The sequence below is a fragment of the Kogia breviceps genome, chromosome 2, assembly GCF_026419965.1.
Source record: "Kogia breviceps isolate mKogBre1 chromosome 2, mKogBre1 haplotype 1, whole genome shotgun sequence".
Lineage (NCBI taxonomy): Eukaryota > Metazoa > Chordata > Mammalia > Artiodactyla > Physeteridae > Kogia > Kogia breviceps.
In genome coordinates this window covers 149,151,233-149,163,479 of record NC_081311.1, presented here as the reverse complement: position 1 = coordinate 149,163,479, position 12,247 = coordinate 149,151,233, and the positions used below count along the sequence as shown (strand labels likewise).

Below are 12,247 nucleotides of genomic sequence, written 5' to 3'. Positions count from 1 at the left end.
TAATCAGAACAGCAAAGAAATATTGCTGCCTTTGGACAATTTTTAGTGACTATACAAAATATTAACTCTAAGTCCTGGAATTACAAATTATTATTTCTCCTTTATGATATTCTATATGTTCTAAGTTCTATGGTCTAGACATTTACTAATTTTATGATAGAAAAAGTAATTCTTATACCTTTTTGATGAATGACTAAGAGCACAAGGATCTGTCGTTTTTGTGTCACTTCTTTCATGGGGTTGCAAGTCATCATACATATTCACTCATTTGTAATTTGACACGTTTCTCAGCTAGGTTGGGAACTGACTTATTCTCACTTCATAGGCACAAAGACGGACTTGATAACAATGCATCAGGGAACCCAGGGCAGAGCGGTCCTAGGAATGTTTGCCCATCATCCTCTCAGCAAACCACTGGCAAAGTTCCTAGAAACTCAATCAGTTATCAAGTTACTACCATTTATTAAGCAAGCCAAGTGGTACAGGTCTCTGGATCAGGATACCCAGGGGTAAAGAGGCCTTTTCAAACTGCAGACATAGTCCCTGCCCATCCACCCTTATCCTCCCACATCACTTAGCAGAGACACCACAGTTAAAACTATATAACCCATTTAAAGTGTTCTAGGCAGTCACAGTTCCTGATTACAAGCAACAGAAACAATACTGGCTAAATTGAGCAGAAAAGGAACACATTGGGAAGGTCTTGCATAGCTCACAGAACTCATCAAAAGTGTGAAGAACCAAACTCTGAAAAGAGAACACAGCAGATTCGGACTACAGTCATGATCTGCTTGGGCCACCAACTGTAAATCCTACAATAGCTGCTTCACTGCCCTCTTCCTGCTCTCCATCATAGAGGGAGAACCAAACTCTCTCAGTGTCTGAGCGCCTTCAGGAGTCTAAATGCGCTGAAGTTGTGGACAGTGGGTGAGCTGCGTTCATATGCCCACCACCCCTATGAACAGGGAGCTGGGGATTCTCCTGAAACAGGAAATGAGTTCCAGCACTAGGCAGAATTAAAAGACAGCAATGCTTGCCACACGAAGTACCATGCTGAACCAACAAATGCAGGCGTACAAACTGACAAACTGTAGCCCAGAGCCCAGGGAAAATGATGGCTTGTGATAGGATCTTCCCTCTGGGGTTGATCATCTGCTTAGAGAAGAGATGGTGAAGATGCTTGTCAAACTGTCTCAAGGAAGAATAAGGAATAACAGAAAAAAAAAAAGTAGGAAGGAATGAAGGAAATTTGAATGCCAAGAAATACAGAGAGGGAGAAGTGACCAAGGATAGAATGTAAAGAGACCTGAGATGTAGGAAGAAAGATGCTGGAGGAAGGCATGTGAGGGCAAATGACCAAACAGAACCAACCAACCAACCACACACACACACACACACACACACACACACACACACACACACACACACACACACACAAGATGTAGATCCTTGATCTCTATAGTCATAGTATTATTAGGTTAATTAATGAAGATTCTAAGATCAGAGAATTAGTACTCCTCAGGACGTATTAGGTAGGCACTCAGTAATGATTGTTAATATGGGGCAGGCTCATTGAATGAGGCGGCAGCTTTCCAGATTGCCGTTTTCTCCTGCAGAAGACCTGGGCCTACGCTCCAGCAACCATGCCTAAGGGACCTGCAGTTGCCATTGATCTTGGCACCACCTATTCTTGTGTGGGTGTCTTCCAGCACGGAAAGGTGGAAATAATTGCCAATGATCAGGGGAACCGAACTACCCCAAGCTATGTTGCCTTTACTGATACCGAACGATTGATAGGTGATGCTGCAAAGAACCAAGTTGCATTGAATCTCACCAACACGGTTTTTGATGCCAAACGCCTCACTGGACGAAGACTTGATGCTGCTGCTGTCCAGTCTGATATGAAGCATTGGCCCTTCATGGGGGTGAATGATGCAAGCAGGCCTAAGGTTCGAGTAGAATACAAGGGAGAGACAAAAAGTTTCTATCCAGGGGAGGTGTCATCCATGGTTTCGACAAAGATGAAGGAAATAGCAGAAGCCTACCTTGGGAAGACTGTTACCAATGCTGTTGTCACAGTACCCGCTTACTTTAATGATTCTCAGCGTCAGGCTACCAAAGATGCTGGAACTATTGCTGGGCTCAATGTACTTAGAATCATCCATGAGCCAACTGCTGCTGCTATTGCCTATGGCTTGGACAAAAAGGTCGGAGCAGAAAGAAATGTGCTGATCTTTGCTTTAGGTGGTGACACTTTTGATGTGTCAATTCTCACTATTGAGGATGGAATCTTTGAGGTCAAATCTACAAATACTCACTTAGGTCGAGAAGACTTTGACAACCAAATGGTCAACCATGTTATTGCAGAGTTCAAGCACAAGCAGGACATCAGTGAGAACAAGAGGGCTGTCCATTGCCTTCGTACCACTTGTGAGCGTGCTAAGCGCACTCTCTCTTCCAGCACCCAGGCCAGTACTGAGATTGATTCCCTCTATGAAGGAATTGACTTCTATACCTCAATTACCCGTGCCCGATTTGAAGAACTGAATGCTGACCTGTTCCGTGACACACTGGACCCTGTCGAGAAAGCCCTTCAGGATGCCAAGCTAGACAAGTCTCAGATCCATGATATTGCCCTGGTGGGTGGTTCAACCCACATCCCCAAGATTCTGAAACTTCTACAGGACTTCTTCAATGGGGAAGAACTGAATAAGAGCATCACCCCTGACGAGGCTGTTGCTTATGGTGCAGCTGTCCAGGCAGCCATTTTATCTGGAGACAAATCTGAAAATGTTCAAGACTTGCTGCTGTTGGATGTCACCCCTCTTTCCCTTGGAACTGGAACTGCTGGTGGAGTCATGACTGTCCCCATCAAGCGCACCACCACCATTCCCACCAAGCAGACGCAGATGCAGACCTTCACAACCTACTCGGACAGCCAGCCTGGTGTACTCATTCAGGTTTAGGAAGGTGAGCGTGCCGTGACCAAGGATAACAGCTCGCTTGGCAAGTTTGAACTCACAGGCGTACCTCCTGCACCCCACGGTGTTCCTCACATTGAAGCCACTTTTGATACTGATGCCAATGGCACCCTCAGTGTCTCTGCTATGGATAAGAGCACAGGAAGAGAGGACAAGATTACCATCACTAATGACAAGGGCCGTGTGAGCAAGGAAGACATTGAACGCAGGGTTCAGGAGGCAGAGAAGTACAAAACTGAAGATGAGAAGGAGCGGGATAAGGTGTCTTCGAAGAGTTCGCTCGAATCCTATGCTTTCGACGTGAAAGCTACTGGTGAGGATGAGAAACTTCAAGGCAAGATTAATGATGAGGACAAACAGGAGATTCTTGATAAGTGTAACGCAACAATCAACTGGCTTGATAAGCACCAGACTGCGGAGAAGGAAGAATCTGAACGTCAGCAGGAGGAGCTGGAAAAAGTCTGCGACCCCATCATTACCAAGCTGTACCAGAGCGCAGGAGGCCCGCCAGGAGGCCCGCTCGGGGGCTTCCCTGCTGGTGGAGCTCCTCTGGTGGTGCCTCCTCTGGGCCCACCATTGAAGCGGTTGATTAAGTCAGCCTAGCATAGGTTTAGCATTGTTCCACACAACACTGAAGGACCCAAATGTGTAGCAAATGCCATGGCAGTTTTTTTTTTTTTTTTTTTTTTTTTTGCGGTATGCGGGCCTCTCACTGTTGTGGCCTCTCCCGTTGCGGAGCACAGGCTCCGGACGCACAGGCCCAGTGGCCATGGCTCACGGGCTTAGTTGCTCCGCGGCATGTGGGATCCTCCCGGACCAGGGCACGAACCCGTGTCTCCTGCATCGGCAGGCGGATTCTCAACCACTGCGCCACCAGGGAAGCCCGCCATGGCAGTTTTAAAGTCGAGCTGCTATAGTAAACTGGGCACTCTTGATACTTGAACATGGAATGTGTGCACAGGGAAAGGAAATAACATTGCACTTTACAAGCACTGTATTATAAGTGGAAAACACAATGTCTTAAATAAAACTGTATTTAAAGTTGGCACCGTAAAAAAAAGGGGGGCAATTTACAAATATTAGTTATGTAAGCATGCTACCCGCTAAATAATAACAAACTCTATTAGTTATTTGTTATTAAAGGAGCAGGAGAACCTCCTTTACCTAAAGTCAACTATTTAGAGATATGAATCATCTCTACAGAAATACCTTCAGGGAACAACTAGATTAGTGTCTGATTGAAAAACTAGCCAAGTGGACACATAAAACTCACCATCACTGACATGTGGTGAATAAAAAAAATAAAAAAGCCTTAGCAGAGCTGGAATAACAAGTCAGCAAGGTTGAACACTAAGGCCTCTGCAGAGTGGCAAGGGTGACTCTAGGAGCAGAGGAGTGTTTTCTAGATACACAATGTAATTTTAAGAAAGGCAGATCTACCTTGGGATTGGTTTTAAAAAGAGAGTTGCATTTGAGAATCTCATATACCATATCTCTGGTGAGGTATTAACAAGAACAACAGAAGCAGACACCACTGACTAGCTTCTCATTACGCTGTGCCCTGTGCTAAGCATAACCTCATTTAGTCTCACAAAACCCCTGTGGATTAAGATCACTAGTGCTTCCTTTTACCACTGAGGAAACCAAAGCATAGAGGGGCCAAGTCTTGTCTAGTAAACTAACATGTGTTGAATACCTGTGATGTGGTAGACACATCGCTGGGGCTTTGCATTACTCTGTGTTTAGTAACCAGAAAGGAATGGATTCAAATACAGGTTTTTCCACTCAAGGCCCATATTTGTTCCACCACTTGGTAGAATATCAACAATCACTTTTCACTCAGAAGGCTCCTGACAGAAAAGAGGAAGAATTAATACAGTGATGATGGGAGGGCAAGGGTATTGCTTATTTGTAACTGGCTAGACAAGAGAGAGGGCAGGTCACTGTGTCAGCTTTCAGGTTACCAAAAATAAACAGAGAATTAAGGAGTGAGCAGTGTGGCTGGCCCGAGTAGGGATTTGTATAATGAGCGTAATGTGTGTCTGTGTGTGTGCCAGCATGCAAGTGTGCATATACACATAGTATCACTTAAGTGAACAATAGGCATCCTCTCACACTACAGCTTTACTAGGTAGAATTTAAGTACAGTACAGTATAGTGGTCCCACTTACCTGCAGGGGATACGCTCCAAGACCCTCAGTGGATGCCTGAAACAGCGGATAGCACCCAGCCATATTTTACTGTGTATTTTCCTATACATACCTATGTTCAAGTTTATTTATAAATTAGGCCCAGTAAGAGATTAACAACAATACCTAATAATAAAATAGAAGAAATATAACAATATACTGTAATAAAAGTTGTGTGAATGTGGTCTCTCTCTCAAAATATTTGAGTGTACAAATTTAAGGCTATTTCCATCTTAACTAAATACTCATCACGCATTGTGGCTATAACTTTTGCATTTTGAGGTGTGACAGCAAAACTAGCATGAATTTCTCTTCCCTTCTTCACAATTTCATGGAGAAGATTCTTTTTTATTTTAATTTTATTTATTTATTTTTGGCTGTGTCAGGTCTTAGTTGCGGCACGTGGGACCTTTGTTGAGGCATGTGGGATCTTTCATTGAGACGCACAGGCTTCTCTCTAGTTCTGGCATGCGGGTTTTCTCTTCTCTAGTTGTGGCACACAGGCTCCAGGGTGCGTGGGCTCTGTAGTTTGTGGCACACGGGCTCTAGTTGAGGCACACGAGCTCAGTAGTTGTGGCACGCAGGCTTAGTTGCTCTGCGGCATGTGGGATCTCAGTTCCCTGACCAGGGATCGAATCTGTGTCCCCTGCATAGTAAAGCAGATTCTTTACCACTGGACCACCAGGGAAATCCCAAGAAAATTCATTCTTACAGTAGATCTTAGCAACCTCCGCAAACATTATTTTTTCTTTCTTTATTAAGTAGAGGAAGCACTTTACTATGGCTTCTCCTTGGCTTATCTGAATTGCCAGCATCACTACTCTTGAGGCCATTATTTTGTAAAATAATGATGACTTGAACACAAGTACTGGGATATCAAAAATAAGTGGAGAACTACGGAGTATGCAGTGTATCCCCTGAGGAGGGATTTGTGTGACAGTCCATCCGATAACCAAGACAGCTACTAAGTGACCAACAGGCAGGATATACTGGATAAAGGGGTGATTCTTGTCTGGGTGGGATGGATAAGGACAGTGCGAGATATCATCACACTACTAAGAACAGCACACAATTTAAAAAGTATGAATCATTTATTTCTGGTACTTTCCATTCAATATTTTCAGACCTTGGTTGACCAAACCTAGTAACTCAAACTGCAGAAAGAAAAACCACAAATAAGAGGGGACTACAATAGCTAATATATGACAGAGGAGTGATTATAACAATAATAATAGAGGAATAATTTTTAACTGTAGTGTCAAAACACATAGGTTTTCCATATTCTTTCAATGGAATGTACCACATGTACTGTTATTAATAATAAAGTGCTGAAACTTAATTGAATAATTTAGTTTTCTTCCTAAATCAGAGCAGATACAAGGTGATACCTATAATATGGCTCTCTCCGGGTTTGGTCAGTCTGAGTTTAGTCAGAAAAACAGAGCCCCTGCAATTATTCTAGGAATAATGGATTCAATATAGAAATTAAGGTTTATACAAGTGTGGCAGGAACTGGACAGTTGTAGGCACTGGAACAAAGAAACAATCACTAGTGATTTCAAAGCCCCGGAATGGCTGGGAAGGTTGGGCTTGTGGTCAGTCTAAGAATATGTCGTGTCTGGCCACCTGGCCCGCAAAGCGGGAGCTGGTGGGAAAGTCTCTGATGCTGCGTCATCTGGTGGCTTCCAGGATAATGGTTTTCTCTTTCCTTTCTCCCTTTGTCTCCCAAACCTTCCACAAGTACCTTTCTTCGGCGAGCTAGCCTGAAACCAGACAGGAAAGGGGAACCAGGGAACGAGTTCCCTGTGTCGGAAGGGAGTAGTGGGGATGCTGAGTCAACAGCCCACTGGGGTTATGATATCTACTTTCTTAAGAGGGAGAGAAAGTGTGAGGTTAAAGCTAAGATGACAAGAATTGCATACAAGGGGGTACCACCTGTATGAATGTGTCCTTACAATAAAGGAAAAAAAAAAAAAAAGAGTTTGAGACATCTGTGATGCAATGTGTGCCTGAGTGGCCTCTGACTACTGAAGGCTGCTGTAGAGCCAATTGAAACATAGCTGGATCATCTCTTTCCATAGAGTGAGGTCACTTTTTGGGTTTTAATTTTTTCATGCTGGACACCACAGAGGGAGGAAAGGAAGGTGATCAAATCAATCTATACATCTTCTGATGTCATCAACCTCAGGAGAAAAATAAGACTGAGCCATCATATCGTCACCTGTTGAAGACTCTATGCCAAGAGCCTCACCTGCATAAATTCCCCTTGTGACACTGATGCTGAATAGGCAAGGTTGCTTTTCCACCACTGCTCTGATGGGACACTGAAAACCTGGGCAATTTAGCTCACTTATGAAACTAGCACCATAAAGCAAATCATTTAAAAGCAGCACTAAAAATTCAGGGTATAGTCCCTTGCACAGATGAAAACTTACGACCTTTTAAAATAAGGCAGTATTTACTTTTCAAGTGAGGCGGCATGTGCATTATTATTATTTAATATTTAATGAAGGCCACCAGCGTGCTAGGTGTTATACATCACGCTGCACAAAAAGTTGGGTGTGTATATATAGGAGCCTGGCATCCCATAATTAAAGTCATGCAGCATATAGGAGAATGGACCGTACTCCAGAAAGGTCAGATGAACAACACTAATCATAACGGGTTTATATACTTCATTTCCACTAACTGGGGTTTCATCTTTCATGATACCTTAACATTTATATTATACTTCACTGCTTATGTGGGACTTATTGAAAATTCTGACTGCCTGGAAAAGAGTTAAGCTTTCTCTACCCAGTTGTAAATTGCCCTTAAACCAAACTTTCTTTAATATGTGAAATAATCTATCTCTATTTTATGAATTGTTGACGTAGCATAATCTGTTTTAAAGAGGGACAGTAGCGGCATTAGACACAATATTTGTCAAGAAGGAGAGAAAATATTTTAAGTTGAAAAACATCTAAAAATAAAAGAAACTAATGAACTATGTGTTAAAAACTGTGCCAGACACTTTCTCAGATGATTTGCCTAACGAGGATAGTTTTTCCATCTTAGAAACACCACATCAAAGATTATGATCAGTTTTAAGTACTGAAAATCAGGATTGCAAACAGAAATAGTATTGGGGGACATGGGTTTTAAATGATGCACAAATACACCAAAAAAGCTCTTTGTAAATGAAAAAGAGTTCCTTCAAACAGCCATTGCGCCATTCCATGGGAAAATTTGTTTTGTAGGAGAAAAGAGATAGTAACAAAATCTCAGTTCATTAGTTCTGAGGCCTAGCTTCTACAAGTTCTTAGAAAATAAGCTAATCTTCATTAAGGATGGTTGAATTTGTATAATTTAAGGTACAGATGAGAAAAACATTTTCAAGCTCAGGTGCTTGTAAATTTTTTATAGTACAACAGTTTCCCATGTACTAATTGATTCACAAGACATTTCTATTACTTCCACAGCTGGGGCTGGATACAATCAAGAAGAAATACTGTGTTACCCAGAAATAAACAAAAGTTAATGGAACTTTCGCTGAGCCACAAAGAGAGTATTTTCAGTGTTTGGCTATGAGTTCAATTTCACACTCGAGAACATTCTAGTCTGTCCTCTTTTCCCCTGGTGAGTACCACTAACACTGCAGGGAGGGATCGAAAAGACTGAGCCAATCTGACAGGAGCAATGTCTCTCAGGAAAGAAATACAGCTGCCAAAGAAGGCAAATGAGATCTTTATACAAGCATAAAGCCAGCAGGGCATCTGGAGACATCACATTTCATTGCTCTTTTCTGTTTACTATAAGATATAAAAACAATCATTTGCCACTGGGGAGATGTTTCATGAATTGAGTGTTATAATTCTATAATTGGATACTATGTTTTTAGGGGAATAAATAAACTTTTCAGGAAGTTTTTTTTTCATACTCTGATCATAGAGCAGGTTCCAGTAATCCTTCAATAGGCAAATGTTTATTGTTTAAGTAGCTCCTATTGGTCTTTTCTGACCTGAACAAAGAACTTTACAAGCTATCTTCCCTCTGCCAGACAAATTCCATTTAAAAATTAAAGACAGCCAACTATTTTAAAAGTAACAATTCACTTGGTTTAGGTTTTCTTCTCTATCTCTCCCCCTCTCTCATTCTTGCTCATTCACTCTCTCTTTATCTCTCTCTTGCAAAACAGGTATTTTTTTCCCTATCCTTTTATAACTTCCCCATATGAGTTCTTTATTTTGATTTGTCTTTCAATTGTCTGGACTACAAGACACAGCCATTTTTAAGAAGCATGCTTGAGTTGCACATTTCATAAAATTTTATATATTTAAATATCATTTTATTGCTTTGACTCATGACCTTTATGTTCATGAATGTGTCTGAGTAGAGAAATTATTGAATCACACTTTTTTCTCCTTCCAAATAATGTACAAAATGCTCCATTTATACTAGCATCTAATATTCAAAGATGATTGTAACATTTTCCCCTTTATAGGTGACACATTTCTTTTTCTTACAGATGCTTATAAGCTCCTTTCTTCAGTAAAATACTTAACTAAAAAAGGTTACCAGATTATATCTTAAACTAACTGTTTCCTTTATAAAGAAAAATGGAATGGAAAACACTATGACTTTTAAGACAGAGAAAATGGACCTAATATTGATATGCAACACAAACTAAGCTAAATGGTTTTATTTTCAGCTCATTCCGACTCATAGTTTGAATAGGCTGTGAGAGAAGATCTCAAACTGAATTAACAGTAATGGTGCACAGCTCTTGTTTTTTGAAGACAAGACAGTGATAGAAAACACTATACCTGTGGTGTCTGTCTCTACTGCCAAACAGGAATGACAGCCAGGACTGAAGCAGAAACAGCATCACCAGTGGCATTTTCATTGACTTGGCATCCTAACACTTAAGCACATGCTGAAAATAAAGCTTATAAGAGGAGAAGAAAAGAGATGAAACAATATCCTGCAGCCAACTTTGAATTACAGAAGATTACTACCAACTGAAAAAAAAACCTGTACTGACCTACCAAAGAAAAGACCTGGGAGCTTAAAATTTTTACCTGGCTTCTTGCTAATCTGCCTTGCTGGAGCCAAATCATAACATCAAGCCAAAAGAACACAGGGACAAAGTTCCCAGACTAAGAGTACTCATGGTCCCAGCTTTCACCCTACTCTCCTTGGGCATCCAAAATCCTACCAGAGAAGAAAGAAATTCAACATTCAAATTTTCAACTTCAGCTTTAAGGGAAAAACTTATAAAAGAGCAGATAAAGATGCAGCAGAGTCAAAGTTCCCACTCAGATTCTTTTGGCAGAAGTCGGAAACTCATGTAGGACTGAATATGTTAAAAATAACTAAGAAAAAAAAATCAGTATGCTATCTATGAAAAAATTCTGAAACCACAAGGTAAAGAGAGAATATGGCACGCAAAAGACAGTCAAAACACACACTTGGAAAAATAATTTCTCCCAGGCATTGAAGAACATTTTAAATTCAATGCTTTAGAAAGTGCAAAGAGTGGAATCAACATTGCAAAAAACCAAACGTGGAGGGCAAACATGATAAAAATTATACTAATGGTAAAAAATAAAAAATGGACAAAAATAAGAGCAAGTAGTGAGAAGATGCCATTTATGAAGATAATACTACTCAACTCAGAAGTATAACTGGTGTGCCTGATGGAAGCAAACAGAAAAAGGAAAAATATTTTTAAAAATGTAATGAAACAAATTTTATGAAATTAAGGAAGGCATGAATCTTTAGATATAAAAGGTATTATGGTTAGGGACTGAATGTTTGTGTCCCCCCAGCCATTTATGTTGCAATCCTCTGTTGGAATCTTAACCCCCAATACAATGGTGTTAGGAGGAGGTAATTCGGTTATGAGGGATTAGAGCTCTTATAAAAGAGACCTTGGGGGCTCTCTAGTCCTCTTTCCAGCATGTGAAAAGACAGTTAGAGGACCTGGTTCCTATGAACCAGGAAATGGGCCTTCATTAGACACCAAATCTGCCAACTTTGATCTTGGACTTTCCAACTTCCAGAACTGTGAGAAATGTTTGTTGTTTAAGCCTCCCAGTCTATTGTGTTGTTGTTATAGCAGCCTGAAGTAGGACAAAGGGCAAACTCCATCCAAGGATAATTTATCGAAGCCCCCATGCAGAGACCACAGGGAATATGTACTGATCTCACAAAGCTGGGTCTATTAAATAGCTGAGCAAGGGCAGGTACCACCTCGACAAAGTCGCAGTAGCATATCATATGCAGAAGATTAGAGAAAGGTACTTATAATGTTTTGCGGCCAGGGTTAGTCATAAGATTATTTTAGGGTAGAAGATAGTAAGCATCGTCTGGGCAGGAAATAGTTAAAACTTGTGAACTAGGTAAGTTCACTAAACTTCTTTCACAGTGCTATCTTGTGTCAGAAAGTATTCTTTGGGGTCTGTGATTTGAAATTGGGGCTCTCCATGTGTTTCAATGGAAATTAAGTTTCATTCTTATTTTGTTAATTTGGTGCATTTCAGAAAGTAAAATTGTGCAGACCTTTTCCAAAGGCCTTGTTGACTACTTTAACTATAGGATCCTATGCTTGAAAGTCCTCTTATTCACCACCTAACACCAGGAAAACCTGCCTTAAATCATCAAATCTCAAAACTGCTTCCTCTCATTCCCTGTGCAGAGACATAGAAACGACCAGAGGGGAAGAGGACATCATGTCTTAGTGGGTATCACAGGAGTTATAGCAGGGCTTTCAGTAGACCATGAAGCCCTTGAAAAATGTGTGATCACATATGCACGCTCCACAATCTTAAGAAAATGTGTTACTTTTTATACCAAGAAGCAGATGTAGATGTACTTCTTTTAGTTTATTATATATAATTATATATACATGTGTATATGTTTGTATACAGACACTTGTTTTTAAAACATATATCTTCTGGGTCTGTGCCATATTTTTCCCTCTTAGGAGCCTAAGAAGTTCTTAAACAATGGTCTGAGTAGCAAAGTCCCTAACAGAGCTCACTAGTAAGGTCCAGGTATAAGTCTTCGAGACTCTTTCAAATAGTAGGTTCTTTG

At 40.9% G+C, this 12,247-nt stretch overlaps 1 protein-coding gene across 1 annotated transcript; it reads left to right on the top strand.

Annotated features, from left to right (window-relative positions):
* Positions 1–1,628: 1,628 nt before the first annotated feature.
* LOC131750742 (heat shock cognate 71 kDa protein-like) lies at positions 1,629–3,574 on the top strand. Its single transcript, XM_059053602.2, is given in 2 exon segments — positions 1,629–3,528; positions 3,531–3,574. Coding segments are annotated over 2 exon segments (1,929 nt in total). The 5' UTR covers positions 1,629–1,643.
* The last annotated feature ends 8,673 nt before the right edge of the window (positions 3,575–12,247 follow it).